The 22,462-nt window shown below is 41.7% G+C and overlaps 1 protein-coding gene across 3 annotated transcripts in view; it reads left to right on the top strand.

Annotated features, from left to right (window-relative positions):
* The window catches only part of LOC105455302 (steroid hormone receptor ERR2), a 22,291-nt gene extending 1,490 nt beyond the window's left edge, over positions 1 to 20,801 (top strand). Inside the window, exons 1-9 of one of the 3 annotated variants that reach the window (XM_011698525.1) lie at positions 5,124 to 5,269; positions 14,962 to 15,108; positions 15,743 to 15,856; positions 15,965 to 16,094; positions 16,348 to 16,557; positions 16,738 to 16,773; positions 17,025 to 17,165; positions 17,252 to 17,454; positions 17,818 to 20,801. In XM_011698525.1, coding sequence (XP_011696827.1) covers positions 5,246 to 5,269; positions 14,962 to 15,108; positions 15,743 to 15,856; positions 15,965 to 16,094; positions 16,348 to 16,557; positions 16,738 to 16,773; positions 17,025 to 17,165; positions 17,252 to 17,454; positions 17,818 to 18,153 — 1,341 coding nt within the window. In that variant the 5' untranslated portion in view covers positions 5,124 to 5,245 and the 3' untranslated portion in view covers positions 18,154 to 20,801. Of the gene's footprint in view, positions 1 to 5,123; positions 5,270 to 14,961; positions 15,109 to 15,742; positions 15,857 to 15,964; positions 16,095 to 16,347; positions 16,558 to 16,737; positions 16,774 to 17,024; positions 17,166 to 17,251; positions 17,455 to 17,817 lie in introns of those variants that run through there. The other 2 variants (XM_011698526.1, XM_011698527.1) reach the window with 2 other exon arrangements.
* Positions 20,802 to 22,462: the final 1,661 nt, after the last annotated feature.

The raw sequence follows: 22,462 nt of genomic DNA, 5'->3' as shown, positions 1-22,462 counted from the left end.
AATACTTAGAAAAATATTACTGAAACTACTGAAAGATATTCAGTAATAAATTACTGTAAATTACTGCCAGTAATATTTTGGCCAGTAGTTCAGTAATACTTTTCTTTAAGGGATTGGAAAAGAACCTATTAATCCTGAAATATTAATGTAATATTTAACTATTTTTCTCCTGTCTTTGAAATCTATTATAATAACAAGTAATTAATTGTTCAAACTTTAAATTTTTATACTTATTTTGTTAATTTTTGAGAAAATTAAGAAGTATTTGAAGTTGGACTTTAAAAATCTGAATACAGGCATAAAGGAATATCTTTGACAACAAATCACATTTCAAAAACGTATTTCTACTTCTGGTCCTTCCTTTGTCCCTTTCTCTCTCTCTCTCTCTCTCTCTCTCTCTCTCTCTCTCTCTCTCTCTGTCTGTCTGTCTGTCTGTCTGTCTGTCTGTCTGTCTGTCTGTCTGTCTGTCTCTCCGTTCCCCCCGCGATGTGTCGCGACGTTGGAAATTGAACTCGCCGAAATTACGCCGGTCCCCGGCCCGGCGACGTTTTCAGACACGCGGGCACGTGCGCGCGTCATCGCTCTCACATACGACACGTCGTCGTCGGGAACGCGAGAAAGCGAGAGTGCTATATCGATCCCGCGCGGCTCGCGCGAGGTCTACCTACCTCAACCCTAACGTCGGCATCGCGTACGCTGAAGCCTGAAACGACGACTCGCCCGACGTGTCCGCTGACTCCGGCAACGACTCGCGTTTGTTTTTCCCCGTCGATGAACTTTTGAGGCCGCGGACCCGCTCCCCTGTCCCACTAATCATTCATCACGTCCGCCGTTTCGCGATATCGGAGGAATTCTTGCTTACTTCGAACGCGGTAAATCTCTTATCGCAAACCGGCGATCTCTCTGAGTCACTTAATCGTATATCGTACTTCGCTCAATAGAATTTAATCTTTTTTCGCAGAAGTAATAAATATGAATAGTCTAATTGCCGGCCAAACATCTTTTAAGATCTAGATTTTAGTCATGTACGCTATTTAAGAAATATCGTCAAATTTTATTAAATATCTTACTAATATTTTTAACAAAAATTAGATGTGAGATAAGTGAGATATGATCTACAACGTTTAACGCATTAAATGATTAACATTTATGACATAATTAATAAGTACATCATGTGAAGTTTCTTCAAATTGTCCAAAATCATTTGAGGAAAAAAAAAATTAAAAATAAACTTCGAAATTATTTTTTTATCTTATACATAAAAGACGCTGAAAAATCTATTATTGCAATTGTTATTTGCTATATTACTACAGTTATTATTCTATATAATGTGATGTAATCTATGTAGTTCTAGTAATCTATATAATTCATTTCCGTAGAGATAGTGCTTCAAAAGCACTTATCGTAAAAATAATTTTTACTTGCTTTGCGTGAACAGGTATAATGTATATAATTACAAGCACACGGTGCTCGTGCGATTCATTATTCGTAGCAAAGTTGCCGGCATATAAAACTTTAAAAAGCCTATGTCAGTCAGTGTATTCACTCTCTTTTAATTTTACCTTAGTACTTTTATATGGAGAATAATGGAAAGAATCGATGACCTCATTTTGCAATTGCACTTTTCTTAGAATAGAACCGTATATAATTTTTTTATATAAATCGATTATTTCCGTTATTCTGGGTATAAATATTCTCACTTAATACTTTTGTGAAAAAATGTATAAGCATAAAAGTAAAAAAATGCTGAAGTAAGATCAAAGAAAATATTCAAATTTGTGAATACATTTTTTACGATGTATAGGATATCTTCTCTTTGTTGAACGTTGGAGAAAAAATTCTGGATTTTTCGCCTTAAAAGAATAACGATATGTAATTTAAGTAAATTATGAAATATTCAATATATACTTTTTATATCGAAATAATTCTAATATTGGCCATCTGAAATTAAAGAATTACTCTGAGAGTTTCTTAACGGAGAAAGTTTATTGAACTCTTCTGGATAAGAGTTAACAAGATATTGAAAAGTTACCGCGAGCACATTGACCTGTACTCGTATCGATCGACTCGAGTCTGCTGCGTATCAAGTATGATTTTTAATTCACCCGATAAATAGCGCGGACTCAGATATAAATCGAAAAAGGAGAGAATCCGTAATAAAACTGCTAGACTGAATTCTAAGTATCGAAATACGATTATATATAACATAAAATTAGATATGCTAATACGTGGGACGAGCAAGCCGGTTTTAATTAAATGAAAATGCAATCAATGACACAACAACGTACGGAAAAAGATAACGAGAAGCACGAGAAAATAGATAATTTTCTTTTTTAAATAGGCTACTCATTGAAAAACATTTTGATTGATATCTGAAGTTTCATGAGCGACTTCGTTTACGCTGAAGCAGATTTATTAGACGTGACCTTCGAGTCTTAGATCTTAACTTGTTGAATGGATCGTTAAACATGTCGCTTTATACCCTTACTCTAATTCGAAGAATAAATACGTCTGAGAAAGATCCCTCACGACGGCGCGACGACGTCGTCGTCCTCGTCGTCATCGTCGGGTAGACGCACGAGGTCCGACGTGTCTACGCCGGTGGGCTGTTTTGGGCGGGCGACGCAGCGGCTGTGCGCAAAAAGCGACGGCAGTCAAGTTCAAGGCCACCGACGTCTCCATCCCCTCCGTCCCCCTTCGCCCCCTCGTACTACCCCGCCGCGTTCTGCGACCGTCGCGGCCGCCGCCGCCGTTGCCTTCCATCGCCCCCGCCACCCACTCACCTATCACCGTCGTGATATACACACATTGGCGCGTCTGAAACGCCAGTGACGTATCAAGTACCGAGGTCGACGCCGCGCGCGCTCTCGTTTTGCGAGACCGACGAGAGAGCGATTTCTCCGGGGGAGCGATCCTCGAGCGCGACGCGCGGCGCGACGGGCACGACGGGGAGTGTTTCGCTCGATCGATCTTACACCCGCGTTGCCGCGAGGGAAAATTCAATTCATCCGTCCCGGTACGTAAATGCCAATTCGGGTATCTCCGAGGCACAGATTCCGAGAGACTGTACGACGTGCGAACTTTACGATCGAGTATAGAAACGGAATCGGGACAATTTTTCGTAAATATGAATCTTGTAGAAATTTTACAGCTTCTTGAAGTACTGAGGATACGTCTTTTTTTATTTATTATAGATCAGCGAATTTTGCGCGGGACACATTTTGCTAATAAATAGAAACATAATTTTTAGCTGTTTAGTATATATGAAAATTGCATGCTTGTAAATACACATTTTTACACGCACGTATAAAAGAAAATTTATCTAAGCAACGCTAACATACAAATATACCTCTAAATATATTTATTTAGAGTCTAGGAAAATATTTTGCGAATGTCTGTTACTTCCTCGCTTCTCGGAAAGGGTGGAGCTTGGTGTACAGATGAGAGAGAGCAAAGAAACAGAGAGAGGAGAGAGAGAGAGAGAGAGAGAGAAAAGAGGATATAAATCAACATATATAGATATACGTGAAAAAGCCGCTTCGAGTTGGCACGATAAAACGCGAGCTGCGTATCAAGGTGATACGGGGGCCGCAATGTTAATGACCGATTGCCCGTGACCATGATATTATCCAAAACGACATTGCACGCAACGTTTGCGTAAAAAAAAAAACCGGTATGTTTTCAGTTCGAGACAGTCGTCTTATCGATAAAATATGATAAGATGAAAATACCTCGGTATGATTGCCCAATACGGTGCAACTGCACAACGGTAGATATTATTTCAGATTAAGAGCCATCGTTACTTTACATAATGCAGCGTAACATCGTTATTGTTTGCAGCGCAAACTTTATAAGAAGCAAACGCTATAAGACACAATAAAAAAAATTAATGCATAGAACAAGCAAGTGCAAAATGAATAAATGAGTTTAGACACAGATCTGAAAATTTTTCTGGTGTCACATGAAAAGGGACAATGTTATTGCATCTTATTGTATCTTAACAATATGATAATGTTGTGTAATATATACTATATATTATCCGTTATCTTAACACATCGGCATTATATACATATGTATAAACAAAGTCAGTGCTTTATTAGCATAAAAGTATTCTTGAATATTTCTATTATACATGATGTAACGATCTCTGGGTGTAAACGCATTATTTTGTATAGAATCTATAGAGTTTGCTCTGTAATTTTTCTCATCTGGTGCCTAATTACATGTATCATTCTAAGTAACGTGAGAAGACAACACGATACAGTACAGCCAATAAAATCCATTACATTTTCCGCTCTCTCCTCTCAATGTAGCGCGATTCTTCCAAATAGATGTACAAGTTTTGGGTAATAAAAAAGCTTATGAGCAAAAGTTGATATCGAATTACGTACATTACAATATTGTAGTTTCCGAGAACTATAATAACAGAGAACTGACAACCGATTCGACCTCGGTGGAACACTTACTCCCTTATGTTTTTTTGCCAACCGAAAAGTTGGAATCGGTTCGCGGCAATCGGGAGTAAAAACGAGGATGAGCGGCGACGAAGTTGTATTTACTCGGAATATTTCGGAACTCCTACGTATCTCGAGATGCAATCTGCCCGACAAGGCAATCCTGGACTCTAAATGTTTTTCGGGGTATTTTATTTCGGTCCTCACATTGTTCGTCAGGATGTCATCTCGCATTCCTAAATTTCTTCGTTTTCCTCATTGGGCGGGAGGACCTCGCGAAAAATCCAGATCGGGCCTGACGTATGTATGTGCGTATTTCGACGCATCGTCGACGTATACGCGGCGGCGCAGCTGCGCGGCCGCTCCGGGGCCTCCGTCCCGCATCGCCGCCGGTCCACCTCCGTCCCGTGCATCGCATCGCCGCGCTCGGCGGATTCACTTAACGCCGCCGATGCTGTTTAGCGCCTTCAGTCGCGTACGGCGCGCGTTGCCGTGAACGTCGGTGGTTACGGTGGCATCATCGTCGTCGTCGTCGTTCTCTTCGTCGTCGGTGCGCGCCCATCGTGTGTCGTCGGCGGCGGCGATATTTTGTATTGCGCGGGCGGCGCGCGCTCGCTCGCGCCGCGACGTGACGCGACGCGAGGACGTTACGGCGGGGCCGATTCGGACGGACGAGCGGTGCCGAACGGTTAGTCCCGACTGGCGGACGAGAGGAGGAGGTGGTGCACGCGTGAGAAAACGGAGACTCGGCGTGCATTTTTCGGTGTGTCGCGTGGGACGAGGGCGAGACCATGGACGCGTGGATGTACGACGTGGTAAGTGCCGTACGCGTTATACGGCATCCAACGATTTCTTCTCTCTTTTTTTCTCTGCCTCTCCGTCTTTTTTCCCTTTCTTTCTCTTTTTTTATCTCCTTTTCGTTCTTCCTGCGCGATCTCGTGGCTTTGTTTACGTGACGCGCACGTTGCGCAACGATCGCGTAATCTTACACTTTCGAAGCACTTTCGATCTTCTCCGATTGAATGTCGCAGGTTTGCGCGCCTTTAAAAAGAAACTAGAGATTTGTTACTCCGTCACTTTGTTTGCTCCATTTCGCAGATTTTGCGGAGCAAAATCAACTTAATCGAGGCTTGTATTTTGCTGAGTCACAAACGCCCTGCAATTATTGATGCTATCAAGCGCGCGATTTCATAATTTTCCTACGGTTGACGGATTTTTTGCGCGATCTTCCTCATTCCGTTAAAAAAAAAATAATAAAAAAACCGGTGTAAATCTAACAGTCCGTTTTACGATGGACGTTCGCGTGAGAATCGTGTGTGAACAATATTTTTTTACATTAATATATTTTTAATTGGTGCGAATGTGCATTACCTAAGCCCTCGTCTGTCTCGTGACGAGTCAGTCGTTACGTTACACAACCTGTCGGGCTGTTAGATAATTTGTCCAGAGTCTCGCGACTAATTTTCGTCACGCTCGCCAGTTTGTTGGTCTCGCGGGAATCCCTCTGACAACGGGACAGCCGAGCCCTCGGCCGTGGCCCAGGCTTTCAAGGAAAATTGAGTAATCGGGGGTATGTCCTCGCGCGTTGCACGTGCCGAGGTACAGGTGTGCGCGAGGACAGCCCCGAAATTCATCCACCCGGCGATAATTGAAGTGTTTTTGCGAGCGTGCGGCTTTCCAAAAACAATCGGGGAAAAACATCGTTTGTTGTGATCGCGCTCGCACGAGGCGCGTGCGGTGGCTAGCTGCTTTCGCCCCGGTGTTATACCTACGAGTTTTCTCCTCGTAAAATTCGCAAGTCGTAAAACTCGTGTTTTTTTCCCCCTCCCTCTTCCTCGTTTCTGCTCGGCTCGTTTTCAGCTCTTTGTTTGCTCGCCTCGCGCGCGAATCGGTCGGCGGCACAGCTGATGATGAACGCTCGACAGCAATTAATTAACGTTCGGGGAGAAAATCAATTTTTCCAAATTGAACGAGACCCGAGTAACGAGAAGAGTCGGAACATCCGACATTTGTGCGAGTGCATCGCCGATACATGCAACAGTCACGTGTGCTTCGCGATAAAGAAATTAAGGCAACCGGCGGCTTGCAGCGGTGCACGCGCGCATCTTTTCGGACGATAAGGAGAGACGGTGCAAAAGAATGCCCGATGTCATCTAGATCAATTACGTCGCTTACGTGAGTCGGAGATTTATGGCTGTTGACGACACGCGCACACACTCGGGTACTTCACGCTTTATTTTGCTATTATGTACACACGCGTTTCCGAAACCGCCGGGTGACCCGGCCGGGTGACCTCAACCACAAAATTTTACGGTGATTTGGGTGAATCAAAGGGAATCAGATCTTCCTATACTCACCGCGCGAAAGTGTGACCGCGCACCGATGGCTTTTGAATAATCGGCGATGTAAAAGAAAGAAAAAGAAACTTAGTTTATATTTGCTTCTCAATTACCGTTTAAATTTCATGTTTTGCAAAGCGGAATCTTATCTTGCCGACACTTTCCATACGAAGTTGTCAATACTACGTTTGACTTTCGATGACGTCGAGTAGAACGAAGTCGTGAGCGGCAAAATTGAGTATCTGTCAACAATCTATTTTCTTTTTAACGGAAAATCACGACGAGATTTATTTCAAGAATGAACGATGTACTATTCTGCTACAAAGGTTTTTGTATTATGTATTACATCTATCCGTTCGTAATGTTTACGTAACGAGTAGAGCTTAATGCTCGTTTGAGGAAAACTCTCGAAAATAACTAATGAGAAACCTACTGGAAGACCACAAGAAGATTATCTTTAGCAATTTTTGCTCGTTAAAAAATTAATCATATTTATTTATGTGGAAAATTTATTTCTGAACAGTGTAAAAAATTTCATTTTTTTGGCGCAGTAATAAAAATCCTGTAAATAAAAAATTCATTAATTCTGTAAACTGTACAAATCATCCTTGAAAGCAATAGATCTTCGAACGTTGATTTTTTAATAATTACAATTTGCAAAAGAGAAGGAAATATTCGGACTAGGTATTGGGAGGAACTTGGAAATCTTTCGTTTTTGTTTAATCGACTAGCAGCTGTCGCACACATAAAAAATTATTCGCGAAGGAAGCGCCGGCGTGTCGAGCAATTAAAGATTTTTGCGAGATCGCGCGATGTAGATGACGTATTTAATAGGCCCAATTGTGGGGTTCGCACGTGCGTCGCTGAGCGGAATACAAAATTACGAGTAGTTCTCCGATTCTCCAGTCCTTTTCCAGATTAGAACAGGACTCTTACTGTGCAAATCAATAATCCTCTGAGTGTGTCGTCGTTGCATAAATCAGCCTCAATCGCCGCCGCAATCGGCTGGCAGTTATACCTCTGAAAAGTTATTTGTACCTGAAAAAAGCGTCATCGGCTTGCGCTATTACTGTTACGAGACAATACCTCCTTTACCTATGATGCGCGTTTCGATTGTGAGATGCCGCGCTTTCGAGAGCGACTCTCGACACGGTTTTCCTCTCAGAGGCTGGACACGCAACCGCGAACTGAATGTGCTCGGCGGCGAGTCCTTACGCAATTCCACGTGCGTGAGGCGTCACGGGTAGCGTGGCTGTGGAATATCACGCTCACGTTATCGCCGATATTGTTTAGCGTTTCGATGCGCCGCGCCGCGCGCGCGTCACGAGAGAGGAAGAGAGAGGCGTCTTAATCTCTTTAGGTGCGTACTTGAACTCTTCGCCGGCCTCAACACTTTCGAGCGATAACGATTCCGACAGCCGACGGACGCTGCTCGTCTCGTCGCGCTGCCGAATTGACAAGGGGTTAAACGAGGAATTCGCGTCACCGTTCTCGTGTATGGAATATGCGAGCAATAGCGTGACTGACAATGAGATCCGCGACGATCCGCGTCGCCCGAGCGGTTAATGAAAGTGACTCGTCATCCCTTCTCAATTCATTCGTAAGTCGAAACCGATCGTCTAAGGTCAGAAAGTGACGGTTTTCGATTTTCCTTTAAATTCGAAAGAGAGCGCGACACGTGTTCCGGGGCTGTATAATTTAGTAATTTCGCGACGGTCTTCTTAAACGATATGGCTCGTTCACCACAAACGGCATATGTAAATTACAACTGGAATAAAAATAAAATCGTGTAACAGAAGCGGGCGTGCCGGGCGCGCGCGGTCAAGGCTTGATAGAAGAACAGTATTCGCTGCGCGAGTTGCGTCAACGGATATTTTCGGAGCCTCGAATTTTTCCGGCCATGCGAAAATCGGCATACTGATCGCGATGTAAAATTTATAAACTGCCTTATCGCGCTTCGTAGTCATCTGGCATGACAACGAAAATATATGCATTTATGTTGACAACATTATATTTCATTGGCTTGACAATTTATTTGCGAAACATATGGCTCAAAGATATCGTATTAAAATTGCGCATTAAAATGCACGTTCACGTTAATCTTGAGCATGTAAAAAATTGTACATTTTATGTAATATACAAATTATATAATTGTAAAAAAATATTTAATCGATTGTAAACATATTACCGTTCTATCTGTGAATTTTTTGTTGGCACCTACTGATTAGATTTTTTTTCTTTTAAAAAAAGAGGTTGAAAAAATCCCACTTCTATTGAAATCTAATTGGAATGGTTTCGATTGATAAAAAGCACTACTTCTCGAGTTTACATAATTTAATTTCCGATTTTATCCGATAAATCGATTACGTCCATCGATATGATAATAACTTGGAAAAGAGCAACGTAATTAATTAAGCGGCAAGGTGGATTGGCGTTGGAACGCTTGGGCGCGAAATTCTTGCAGGTTTATTGAAAAAGACATTACGACACACCGCGCTAGTTGCGCATAAACAAGTGCTCGCGGGTAGGAAGCGGAACGTGGTCGTGATAGAGTAGCAATGCGAAGGTCGTCGTTACGTGATACACGTGCACCGCGCGATCGTCGTCGATCGCTGACGCGCGCCGATGCACTCGCGCGTCCATGCGTCCGAAAGAGATATTCACGGATAGAGATATCCGCGATAGAGTAGGCGCGCGCATATTCCGCTTGATCGTCCGGAGATTTAATAATCAGGAGGAAAAAGGAGATATAATACTCGTTATTAAAAGAATTTAAGAAAAAATTACTCCGCTTATTTAAATGGAAATAAAAATACGAGCCAAGCGCGCAAGATTTCTGCAATATCTCTCATTGTCAGAGGCAGGCGAAATCGAACGGGATGAGAGAACTGAGAAAGTAGGCGAAAAAAGAGGACGTGTAATCGAGACATTAAGAAAAAAAGGGTTACGCGGATTAACACGAACGTCTTTGTTACGTGAGTTTAGTTTCTCATCTGTGTTTTATCATGCGAATCTCTTTTTCTTCTCTCTCTCTCTCTCTCTCTCTCTCTCTCTCTCTCTGTATGTGTGTGTGTGTGCATGCGCAAAAATGCAGACTCGTGCGGAACGAGCAACCACTGAATTCTTTTTATCTAGACGTTGTTGGCGTGAACTGCAGCAAAAATAAGTCGATTCATAAAAATTGAACAAAAAAAAGATGATATACTTATAGCTAGATTATACTTATAGCCAGATAATGTGTCAGCGGCACACCCTGCATCTTAAATTTTAATTTTTGCGTAATAGCGTCCAGTGTTAACGGCGCAGCATAGGAATATCCTTCCTTTTTCATCGAATCGTAATAATTACTTTTTTTAATGCGGTATTTCTTCAACTCCGGCTTAAAATCTCGGAGCCGAAATCGGGAAGTCGTACCTGTCTACCGATCTATTTCGCGCATTGTCCAAGGTTAGGATTTGCACCTCTTTCTTTCTCTTTCTGTCTCAGGTGACGTCATCGACGTCTCGTGGCCTTAAACTTGACTCCCCTCCGAGCATCTCGCTCCGGAGAGCGATTATTATCTTTCCCCACTAGAGCGATACACGACTCTCGGCACACCGTGCTGCCGCCGTTGTTCCGTTGATCGGCAAGGCCTACCTCTCGGCTGATCCGTTTACCGTGGATTCGTTCGACTTTACCTGAATCCCATTTATCATTCTTTATGTCGACGAGAATCTCCTCTCCTCAGATCCCACGACACATGTAAAAAAAGCCTTGCTGCAATAAATAATACGTAGAAGTCTTAATAATTAACAACTGTAAGATGAAGGAAAATGAGGCCTTACACATGTATTATAACGATCGAAATCCTTATAAATTTTTTAATCATCTTTTAAAATAATGTGCGCAGTTAAATGGTCCCAGGAGTGTACAAGATTTATGATATATCTGCTTATTTTTTGTTTCCATACATACATATGTATCGCATTATAAATGAAATTATAATTTTTAATGAATTTTGTTGTAATATAAAGGTGTTATATATGGATCCAAGCTTGACGGAATTTATACTACTTATTTTCCTTTTTTTTAATGAATATTGTAAGTGAAGCTGCAATTTAAAAAACGTGATGAGATATTATAGCGAAACGCGTTAAATTCTCTTAGAATTTCTAGACTCTCTTAAAGACCCAAAGCCTTGAATGATTCAACGGCGACGGAAGCCGATATCCACTCGACGGGGTTATTTCTCGCTGGCTGTTTTAATACTGTGATATTACACGGCCGCGTTATCGCGCTATTTTTATTGGATAAGATCGATGCGAAATCGGAGCGTAGTTCCCGCCAAGGCCCCGGCCTTGACCGCGACCCAGGGTCTTCATCCTCGGGGAATCGATCCGCTCTCTTTTCGCATTCTAATTCCGTAACCACCTACGTATGCATACGCTCGCGATATTCCGACCGCAAGCGCGCGCGAGCGGGACAATTATAATAATTCACAGATAACGTCCGTCGACTTGTTGCGAAATATCGACACATTCGCGGGATTTCAATGCTGCGGCAAAAGCATGTGAAAATATAAATAAGTCGGTCTGATCGTCGCAGAGAAGAGAGTCTAGAAGAGCCGCGCCAGTCCTTTCCAAGATTTTTTCTTTCTCCAAAAAAAAAAAAAAAAGGAAAAAAAAGACTGACACTTCTATGGCTTTGCGTGCTAGCCGTTTTTCACGAAACGGAAGATCTAACAACAGACAAGAGAGTTTCGCTTTGTTCCTGAAAATTGTTTACCGTTATCACGCTCATCGTAACTACCGGGTAGTTGCCTTAACTCGTTCCTGAAAATCGTCCGCTGTTATGTCAGACGCGCTTCATTATGCAATTCCGCGCGAACGGCCGTCGATGTCGATTCAGGCGTGCACGCAACGCGGGGGGGGGGGCGGGAAGTTAACTGCGTTATGCGACTGTTATGTGAATTGTGCACTATATCGGCCGATATCGCACCTGGCAACAGATAGGGAGCTGTTTATTGACCGATGTTAATCGCGGCGTATCTTAATTTGTGCAGCGTAGGCGATACCGAGTGCGCGCGCGCTCGCCCGCTTGTTCCGCTCGATCGTTATGTATCGGTGCACATTTATCAATCATCTTCACCATCGGGGACGATCGCGGACGAGTGCAACGAGAGCGTAAAGTTCAAGAAACCTTGGTGTTGCGAGCGCCACGGTCTTTCAAAATCAATGTCTATCGCTTAGCTTCTCCCTCTTTTCGCGATAACTTTGGAAATTAATTACTTGTTATAGCAACGTCAGCGTGATGATGATAAGAGAAACTGACTCATCTCGTCGACGATGCGCGAGAAAGGGAGATTTTTTTTCATATTTGTGGTACGTAAGAGCTATACATAAGAATCACTGGCGTCGCAATCGCAATTTCGAGCGGGGGAGGCTTAATGAAAATCTCTTATTTATTCCCCCGTGTTATCGCGCGCAAGCTCAGCCCGCAATTAATCTTCACTTTCCGATTGACCGTTGGTTACATTGAAATTAACGATGGGCTTTCCTCGTCCTCGCTCGCGAAATAGCGGACTGAGAAATTTCTGTATACATTTTTGTTGCGCTGCGTCTTGTTTGTGTTCTTTCGTGCGTGCCATCATTTCCGCGACTTAGTCTTGTCAGAAGCTTGTAGAATTTCTTGTATAAAAAATACCAAAGTTATCAAATGTCAATTCTAAATTTTCATTGTACGAAAATTAGCAAATTTTTTTTTAATTTCAATCAAGATCGAGTTGAGAGAATTTCCCTGATTGGGGTGAAAATGGAGCTCCGTAACCTCGGAGGATCTTTGGATCTAATTTTTTAAATTTATGTTTTCAATTGCTGGAATTTGCTCTTTTTCTCTTACGATAAACGTGTTGTCTAGTCCAGGCACCTCGTTTCACCTCGTTCATTTCTTTTTGAGGAAGAACCGGCCTCTCTTCAATTAAGTATATTAATATTCTAAAAGTGGGGTGCTAAGTTGTCGGTAATAGCGTCGTCGGGATCGTGTCGCGCCGCGTCGCGTCGCGTCGCGTCGCGTCGGCGCGCACAGCGGAACGGGGAGTCACGGACGTATAGGCAGGAAGGTAGGACAGAGGAGGAGATAAAACGAGATAAAACGAGATTGAGAGGCCCAAGGCCGTCGTTGTCGGCCGTTTCCGCCGGCGCTCGGCGTCTAAAATTGCGATGGCGTGGCACCGCGGCCTTCGCGAACGCGGCAGCTTCTCGCCTCTCTCGCAGAAAAGTCAAGTTCAAGGCCGGCGAGGCACATCTTTTTCTCTCACAATCTCTATCCTATCTCTCTCTCTCTCTCTCTCTCTCTCTTCCTCTCCTCCTCCCCTCTTCTCTTCCCCATGTCCGCCTTTCGAGCTCTCAATCGAACGTGCGGCTCGAACGCGCGCGGAGGGAGGAGAGAACACTTACGCAACCCTTTTCCCCTGTGGTGCGTGCAACCTGTCCCGCTAGAATATATTGGAACAAACGTATAGGACCGGTTGCACCGACGTTCCGCGCTAAATAAGCTTGCTTTAGCCGTATCCGGCGACCCTCTACTTTAGATTTATGCCCGCGACGTGCAGAAGGGATCGCTAGCTCCGAGATCATCGGTCTTGCCATATTGACACTATACGATTGAGGGAGAGCGAGGGGGCTCCCCCCTCCTCCCCGTATTTCGTAGAAGATGAAAAAGAGTTAAACGGACGTGTGTGGTACCAAGCAATTTACACCACGTTCTCCGCAGACCTGAATTCCGCGGCGTTAAATTCCGTCTCGTTTCCAAGGTTCGCTTCGGTCACAATTGTAATCCACGGGAGCGCGCGCGAATCGAAATCACGATTGGCTTTTTTCTTGTATGCAAAACGTCTCGGGATGGGAGGGGGAGGGGAGAGGATGAAAATTCTGATTAAGTTTTCGCGAGGATTCGAATGCGAAACCGGCGTCGGATGTGCCATATCTCGGGTCTTTGTCGAATGGAAGCGTGCGAGAGTTCGCATCTGAAAAAAAAAATCAAGTTCAAGGTCGACTAGATGCTGCGCCTCGCTCCCTTCCGTCTGCGAGTCTCGCTTTCCGCCGGCACACGACACATGATGTCGAACAGGATGGGAGGGAGAGGAGAAAGGGGACTTATGCAATCCTTTCACCGTTACTTTGTTCATCAGCGCCCTAATCTAGGGCGCAGTTATCTCGCGTATCCAGCCTCGAATAGCATCGTTTTATTACATCAGAGATTATAAGATAATTTTTATACATGTATGTACTTTAATTCGATCTACTTGCGAGAAATTAATTTTTTTTTTAACGAATTCGTTTTCTTTAAATACTCCGTACTGAAAGCTAAGAATTGCCTGACCGATTTTTACACGCTGTCATCAGTTTCAAATATAAAAAATGAGTACTTTGTCAAATCTTTAATAATTTTATTAACATTTAATCGCGCCGCGTGTTTAATATTTTTCGTGAATTAGAAAGTTCTGATTCAAATGTACTTTGGATTTAATTCCAGATTCTATTTTTGGACTTAAAACATTGCGATAACGCAGAAACTGATTAATCGGGGGATCTGAAATGTTTTCAGTGATACAAACAAAAACGGAAATCAATTTATGTTTTGAATCGAAGTTTCATCGACGTCTTAAACATCAGCGACTAGAATTACCGTCGAGTCAGCAATCGTGCAGTGTATGCTTCGGGTAATCGTATCCCGTGCTCGTGCAGGATAGTGTTTACACGCAGTTTGTAACGATAGTGGTTCTCAGTTTTTTGCGCTTTCCCGACGAATCTGATTTGTGCGTGTACCTACTCGATTGCACGATAGAATCCGCGAAGGGGGTGGTCCGAGGGTGGAGAGGAGAGTGACGATCGTGCCGGGGGTATATCGGATGGTGGGTATACCGCGAATTCTCTGAAGTCAATTCTAAAAATGCTCGAGGCGTTGGCCGTGCTTTAAATATAGCAGGCGCAAAAAAGAAGTACAGCCCCGACTGCAGAGAGAGAGAGAGAGGACGGCGAGTAATCTCTCGCGTATTTTTGCGCCGAAGGATTCGCCGTTTTCACGACCGTTGCGACAATATATAGAGACATCCGCGATCGCGGCTAACGATGGATAGTGTGTTGCCTCGGAAAGTCTATACATTTCTTCTTCTCTTCTACCCCTAATAGGTCTGTATGATGTCTGATGCTACCACGGAAAGCATGATCGGGAATAATAGGACGATGCCCAACATCAAGCAGGAAATCGATAATCCAACGACGCCCACGCAAAATTATCAAGTGTGTTCGCCAACCACGACTCTTCAGCATCAGGAGGTATTGTTTAGAACTTCTCAATACCTCGTAACGAACGTAGGCTGTCCTGTCATTATCATGCTAGTATTAATTATATAACACAACTTTTTAAATTATATACAAGGAATGTACACTTATTCCTCGTGATTTTCAAGAATTTTCTTTGTCAAAATAATATTCGCGATGCAAATTGATAATCTTTGCGGTCAATTCTTGTTTCTTGTCGTGAAAGGAATATATTGCAAAAAATAGAAATTTCTTTGAAAATCTTAGAACTTTTTAATTTTTTACTCATTATAGTTATCTATTATACTGTTAATTACATTGTATTAATTTTTACTTCAATCACATTTTTTCACATATTTATTCGTATATTTCTTTACATGTTTTTCATCCAAATTTTTTTATCCATATCTTTTTTTATTTCTTCATATTGTATTGTGTTTGTTTTTACTTCAATTATATTTCTTTATATAGTTTTTATGCATTTTTTTTACATATTTTTTCTTTTATCGTATTTCTTCACATTGTATTGTACGAGTATTAATTATTTCTTCAATCAAATGCTTCGCATATTTCTTCAAGTACATCTTTCATCGCGTTTCTTCACGTTATATTGTGTTAATTATTATTTCAATGATATTTTTTTTTTCAGTCGATATGCACAAAATTAGACATCGCGACGGATTACGGCGATAGCAACGGTAGTCCCGAGAGTCCAGAGATGCATCATTGTTCCTCGACGACGCAGCCGTTGGGAACTCCAGAGGTGAGTGATCGCGTCGCGATAACATTTCTCCGCGGGCAATGAGTTTATATTAGTGATGATTTATATTCGAACTGCTGTGAGATGGAAGAATTGTTGTCGTTTCTGCAGGACGGCGTTAAGGAAGAAGATATGATACCCAGGAGGCTTTGCCTTGTCTGCGGCGACGTGGCGAGCGGTTTCCATTACGGGGTTGCTTCGTGCGAGGCGTGCAAGGCTTTCTTCAAGAGAACTATACAAGGTAAGTCGGCTTATCGATTTCCGTAACGGGTCGCAATAATTCGTCCAGATAGCACCAAGGACTACGTTAATGTGCATTTTCGATCGTGTGATATTTGTATATACGTATATATACACACGTGTATATAGTTACTCCTAAACGGAATATTTGGCCGCACGTGTGGCCTTTTGTAATCATAGGTCTGAAGACCGATTGGTGTTATCTGGGACAGTAGACTGTGTATATTACGATAAAATAGCGAGTAATTTTACAGGAAACATCGAGTACACGTGTCCGGCGAACGGCGAGTGCGAGATAAACAAACGGAGACGTAAAGCGTGCCAGGCGTGTAGATTTCAGAAATGTTTGCGGCAGGGAATGCTGAAGGAAGGCGTCCGATTGGATCGCGTTCGAGGCGGTCGACAAAAGTACAGAAGATCCACGGATCCTTACACGCCGGCCGTCAAGAATACCACGCTAGAGGGTACTTGCCTTAATTTAACATTAATGCAGTTTCGCGTCATACTCGTATCGTATCTCATCTCGATTCATACAATAAGGAAAGATCTCTATTGGAGATAAAGATTTTCCCTCTTTTAAAAGACTGTTATGTGAATGGTCGTAATGTACATTAACTTTATCTTTCGTCATTCATTGTTTCAAGCTAACGTAGCGTCGGCAGGTTCTACTGAAACGATAAGTAAGCTATCATTACCGTGTATTTTTCTACGATTTCTAAAATTTATCGTTTCCATTATTGGCCTTTTATTTTAATTTCGCATTTATTGCTTATTTATCACATCTCATTATTTCTTTAATAATGCTTGTAGAGTTTCGTTTACAGCGTTAAATTTTCATTATCAGCGTTTACTAATTTAGTGCCATTTAATTTATCGCCTTGCCTTAGGGCAATTTAAACAAAGAGGCACACCGTGTCTCCGTCTTTTGCAGACAACAAGATGGTCGAAGCCTTGACGGCCTGTGAACCGGATATGCTTCAAGTGTCCAATATGACGAGTATACCGGAGATGGATCAGAGAGTCCTCGGACAACTGTCGGATCTCTACGATCGAGAGTTGGTCGGCATAATTGGTAATTATCGGCCGTGTGTGTGTGTGTTAATAATTATACGTGACGTTTTCTTTTGTTCAACGAACGCTCAATCCATTTTTCTGCAGGTTGGGCTAAGCAGATACCAGGATTCAGCAATTTAGCGCTGAACGATCAAATGCGACTTCTGCAGAGCACCTGGGCTGAAATAATAACCTTCACTTTGGCGTGGAGAAGTATGCCTAATACCGGTAGATTGAGGTTTGCGCAAGATTTTACATTGGACGAGAAACTCGCACGTGATTGCCACTGCATGGAGCTTTATTCGCACGTAAGTAATTTTCTATAAAAGCTTATCTACAATTATATATTTAGTACTATTAATCTTTTTAGCCATCAAATATAAAAATAAATGTTCGAATGAATAATTAAATAGAAAAATGAATTATTCAGAATAGTGTAACTTTAAGACCGCACGGAATATATTTCTTTCCAATTACATGAAATAGAGACCCTGGGAGAAGTGATCGGTCTACAGACGTCGATTCGATATCTATAGACATCCAATTCGACGTTTATAGATCGATCATTTCTTCCTGGGAACCTGACAAATTGGCAAATTGCTTTATTGTATTTATGTTTTATGATTCGCCGGTGTGCAATTTTCTTATTGTATTGTCTCTTCTTTGTACAGTGTATACAAATAATCGAGAGGATCCAGCGGTTGGGCTTAACGCGGGAGGAATATTGCGTGATGAAAGCGTTAATTCTAGCGAACAGCGACGCTAGATCCGACGAGCCTCAAGCGCTCTACCGTTTCCGAGATTCTATCCTGAATGCTCTATCGGATTGCGTGGCGGCGGTGAGACCCGGGCAAGCCCTCCGCGTCACGCAAAACATGCTACTAGTGCTGCCCAGTCTCAGACAGGCCGATGGAATCGTCAGACGTTTCTGGTCCGGTGTGTACAGATCGGGAAAGGTACCAATGAACAAGCTTTTCGAGGAGATGCTGGAGAATGTTTGTCGATGAGATACGTCTCGTCAAATTGCAAATTTAATAACTCGACCGCCCGTCGCCAGGATCATGCCGTTGTTTATTGTAAGCTGATGATGTTTACCACCAACGTGATTATTATGTTATTGTACATCATTATTTCGGGCACGTTTTTTTCGGTGTGCTGTTGCGCTGTCGAAGACACCAGTGAGTGATAAGTGCGTGGGAGAAACGGAGTTATCCTCCGGTCCTTCTACGATCCTTTTTATTTTCTAAATAAACTCGTGAGGTTTTTTTTCTTTTTTCTTTCTTTTTGCGTGCGAAAAGGACGTTGAAAGAAGTGGAAGTTCGGACAGTGTCTCCGACGTTTCGTTGTGATTCACGAATCGTTCTAAATGGCAGACATGCGTAGTCTTCGTTCGAAGTATCCAAAACTTTCCTTTTCGAGTACCCCATTTACAGGTACAGAAAGAGAGTAAGAAAGAAAGAAAGATAGAGAAAAAGGAAAGAGGGAAAGAAAGAAGAAGGAAAGAAAAAAGAATCATGTAATTTTTATGTTGAAACATAACAGTACAAGATGCGAGAAGACTTTCAGAAGTACTCATTTTAGGATAGGCATATGTGGAAGCCAATCGATTGGCTTTATTACCAAATAAAGTGTTTCCGTTCGTTCATGATCGCAATTACACTGAACATAGTAATTATGTAAGGATGTAATAACTGTGGGTGTTTAACATCGTAGCCATAATATCGTTGGTATTAAGAATCAGCAATCAAAATTACTGTTATCAAATGATATTTTCTCTATTCTCTTAATTGTTTTTTTTTTATTTTTTTGTTTTTGTTTTATACACTATGTATCCTGGCAGGAGCGATTTCAAATCACTTTCCGTTTTCAACACGATATAATTATATACATACATATATACATAAAATATCTGTATGTATATTGCCTCTTGCATTAGCACTTCTCTAATTATGATAGCTTAAATGTGAAGAAAATCGAGTAATATTAATCGATCTATTTGTGATAGCTGTATTGAACATCCATAGTTATAGCGATGTAGAGATATGTCTTTGTACATTATTCTAGAACACATCTTTGTACAATGTAAACAAGATCAAGTTGAAATGAGTGTGAGTAGGTGAACGGAAGAAAGATAGCGGGTAGAATGGCTGAATTGTTCCTCAATCGGAGAGACACGCTGTTTCTACAAAAAAAAATTCGAACTTTGTATTCGAAATATATTTTATGGAAACTGTCGGCTAGGCTATCGTCACATTATCATGTTTTCGTTGGCGGTAAAAGTATCTACCCGGTTGTTAAAACGGTCGCGTTATGTTATATTTGCCCGTGCCACACAAGATAAAGAGCAGGAAAATATATTATTGCTATAATATATAATTATTAATATTATTATTTTTACAATCATTATTACGATCATTATTATTACGTTAATATACAATTAATATTATTATTATATTCAGGGATCTTTATTATCTAGTTGTCACTAATTATCATTGTTACGAAAATCAGCGAGCATAATATTACCGATGCATTGATGCACCGCCGTAACATTATATTAATTGCCTTTCACGATGAGGAATTTTTAGGAGAGAACGAGAGCCATATTATAGAAAGTGAATAAGTTTCATGGAGCTTCGTTTGACGATTCAGTCGCGAGTCTACGGCGGTTTTTATCAATTCCACTTATCAATCACTCCGTCACTCGCTTGGAAAATATGCTCATTTAACTTCCTAGAATTAAAGCGAGAGCTAACGGTAGATGAGCTAGAAAGACATTTGCCAAAAAAAACAAGATAGAATTTAAATTCAGTTCTTTCTTATCTGTTATTTATTACTTTTATTTAAGTCTTGTGTTCACTAGAATAAAAATTTATGGCAAAAAAGTGATATATGTATCTTTCTAATTAGAAAATCATTTTCTCAAGTGGTAAAAGCCGCACGTGGACCTCGTACTTATCGCGAGACATTTCGTTATGGGTCTAGAGAGTGCAATAAAGTCAGGACACGCAGTTTACTTTCCTTCTTAATAACAAGACGACGTTGTCCCTTTGCTCTCCATTGATTGTTCTTATTTTCTGCCTAGGCTACACGAGCGTCTTTCTCCTTATTCTTTCTGCATTTAAATCCGTGGAAAACAATTTGCGGTTCGATGTTGCACTCTTCCTCACGCTTCTCTAGTGATCTGCATTACTTTCTTGACTAACTAACGTAATTAAAAAAAAAAAAAAAAAAAGGAAACAGAAACCGAGTTGCCGAATTTTTCGCGTTCTGTCGAACAGTTGCGCCCGATTTGATTTTCAAATTCTAACTGATTATTTTTTGTTTCTTGAAAATGATAATGATTGAAATGATGGAGAAAATTATTACACCCGGGAAATACAAAGACGTCTTAAAAAATTTAAAATTTTAAAATTACAAGTATCTTTGGAGTTTTATTATATGTATATTTGCAGCAACGTTACATTATTATTACAAATGTATAGCGCACTGCAATAAAACGTTATAATGAAACATTTCTGTAATGTTTCTTGCAACCTTCTTGTTGTTGCGTCATTACCGAAATGTTTCATATTGTACGGGAATTAATGCCGTCCAAAAAATGTTTTACAAAAGATTTCGATTTCAGTTTCAAAAAAAGATGATGTTGAAGTAAATATTTGTGAATATAACTAAAGTTTTTTTTGGAACTATCTTAAAAATGTTTTGTAAATATATTTTTTTTGGAAAAGTCACGTACGTTGTCTCGGTAATATTTGTTTTCCTTTTTTTCGTCCGAAAATACGATCCGTAAGACACAGAACGTTCCAGCGATCGCTGGAACGTTCTGCGCTGTACGAGCAATGCGCATAGATCGGAAGATTTCGTAAAAAAAATTGCAAAATGTCTAAAGCTCTACTTCGCACAGAGAGTTTGTGTTTCGCCGTGTTATGTACGTCAACGTATTTCGAGCTCATTAAGATGTAAAAAAAAAAGCTTTTCTCCCCCTCCCCCGATGACATTCTCCGTGTAACGCGACACCAACATTTTTTTTCTTTGTCTTTCGTTAAGGCTTACGAGCTTTCCCGTTTAACTGTGATATTCGCGTTACTGGACTAATTACATTGCAGATTCCACTGTCGCCGTGGAATAGATCCGTAGAATTAATGTTTCCTTCTTTTTCCCCCTCCCTGTATTGTTGAACGCGCGTGTTGAAGGAACCGCGATGCAGGTGTTAAGATATCTCTGTCGATCCACAGATATCGTCCAACCCCTCCCTCCCCTCTCCAAGTTTCCGGTATTGTTTCAATTCCTTCCATTTGAGAGACAAATCAGGATAATTTTCGCGAGGCCGTTTCCTTCCGCGCAGTTACCCGACTTCTTCCTAATTCCGTTCTTCACGCTAATTTCTGAGCCACTTGGTCCCGCTTTTTCCCCCCGCAAGTTTATCCGATCAACTAACAATCGTGCAACTCCCGCAGTTTGATGTCGCAAAGTTACCGCTACCCCCTCGAGGCCCTCCAATCGTGCCGGCGCGATGGACGCAGAAAGATTTTTTTTTAAGGGCGTACAAGGGCAGATATTTTCGCGTGCGCGTTGAAGAGAGACAGAAAAAAAGAAAGAGAATGAGAGAGAAGAAAAAAAGAAGGCGTCAGGTATTTTTGTGTACGCTGCCGGATTATGAAGTCCCATACTTTTTCGAGCATTTTTCTTTGTACATATGTAATCACACCGATTCGCCGTGGCGGTAGAATCGTAGTCTCAGGGTTGCAAGCAAGCAAACACACGATACAAACGTAGGCACATTCAATTAGTTAAGCGTGCGAGTACATCTCTGTCAGACATTATAGAAATAGTACATAAAACGATAGATTTTAAACGAGGGGAAAGAATAGGGCGTTGACAAAAAAAAAGTACGATACGTTACGTTAGGAATTTCGCGGGGAATTTACGGAGACGAGGCCGAGATATTTATTGGGGGAAGGAAAAAGGAAAGCAAGCGCGGGGCGTGGACGAAATTATCGATAAGAGTGTAATTATTGTAAGGCGTTACGAGACGAGACCGTTAGATTTTTACCTTTCGCGATGGAGCAGGCGTACTCCCGACTCGCCGAATTTTCACAAAACTCGCGTTTCGCGTTGCGGCACGTTTGTCTGGATTGGCTGCGAAATCTTCCTGTTTTGGACGCGTGTGACTTGTCACACGACAGTGATTTGTTGAGATCTCGTATTAGAGAGAGAGAGAGTCGTTAGAGCTACGTGTAATTTATTGTGGAACTGGTCTACTCGAGAGAGAGATATATGGCGAGGATTCTTTCTTTCGCGAGTTATAAAAAAAAA

Source organism: Wasmannia auropunctata, unplaced genomic scaffold, assembly GCF_000956235.1.
Source record: "Wasmannia auropunctata unplaced genomic scaffold, wasmannia.A_1.0 LD335903.1, whole genome shotgun sequence".
Lineage (NCBI taxonomy): Eukaryota > Metazoa > Arthropoda > Insecta > Hymenoptera > Formicidae > Wasmannia > Wasmannia auropunctata.
The sequence above is the reverse complement of the archived record's forward strand: the minus strand, read 5'-3'. Positions and strand labels throughout refer to the sequence as shown.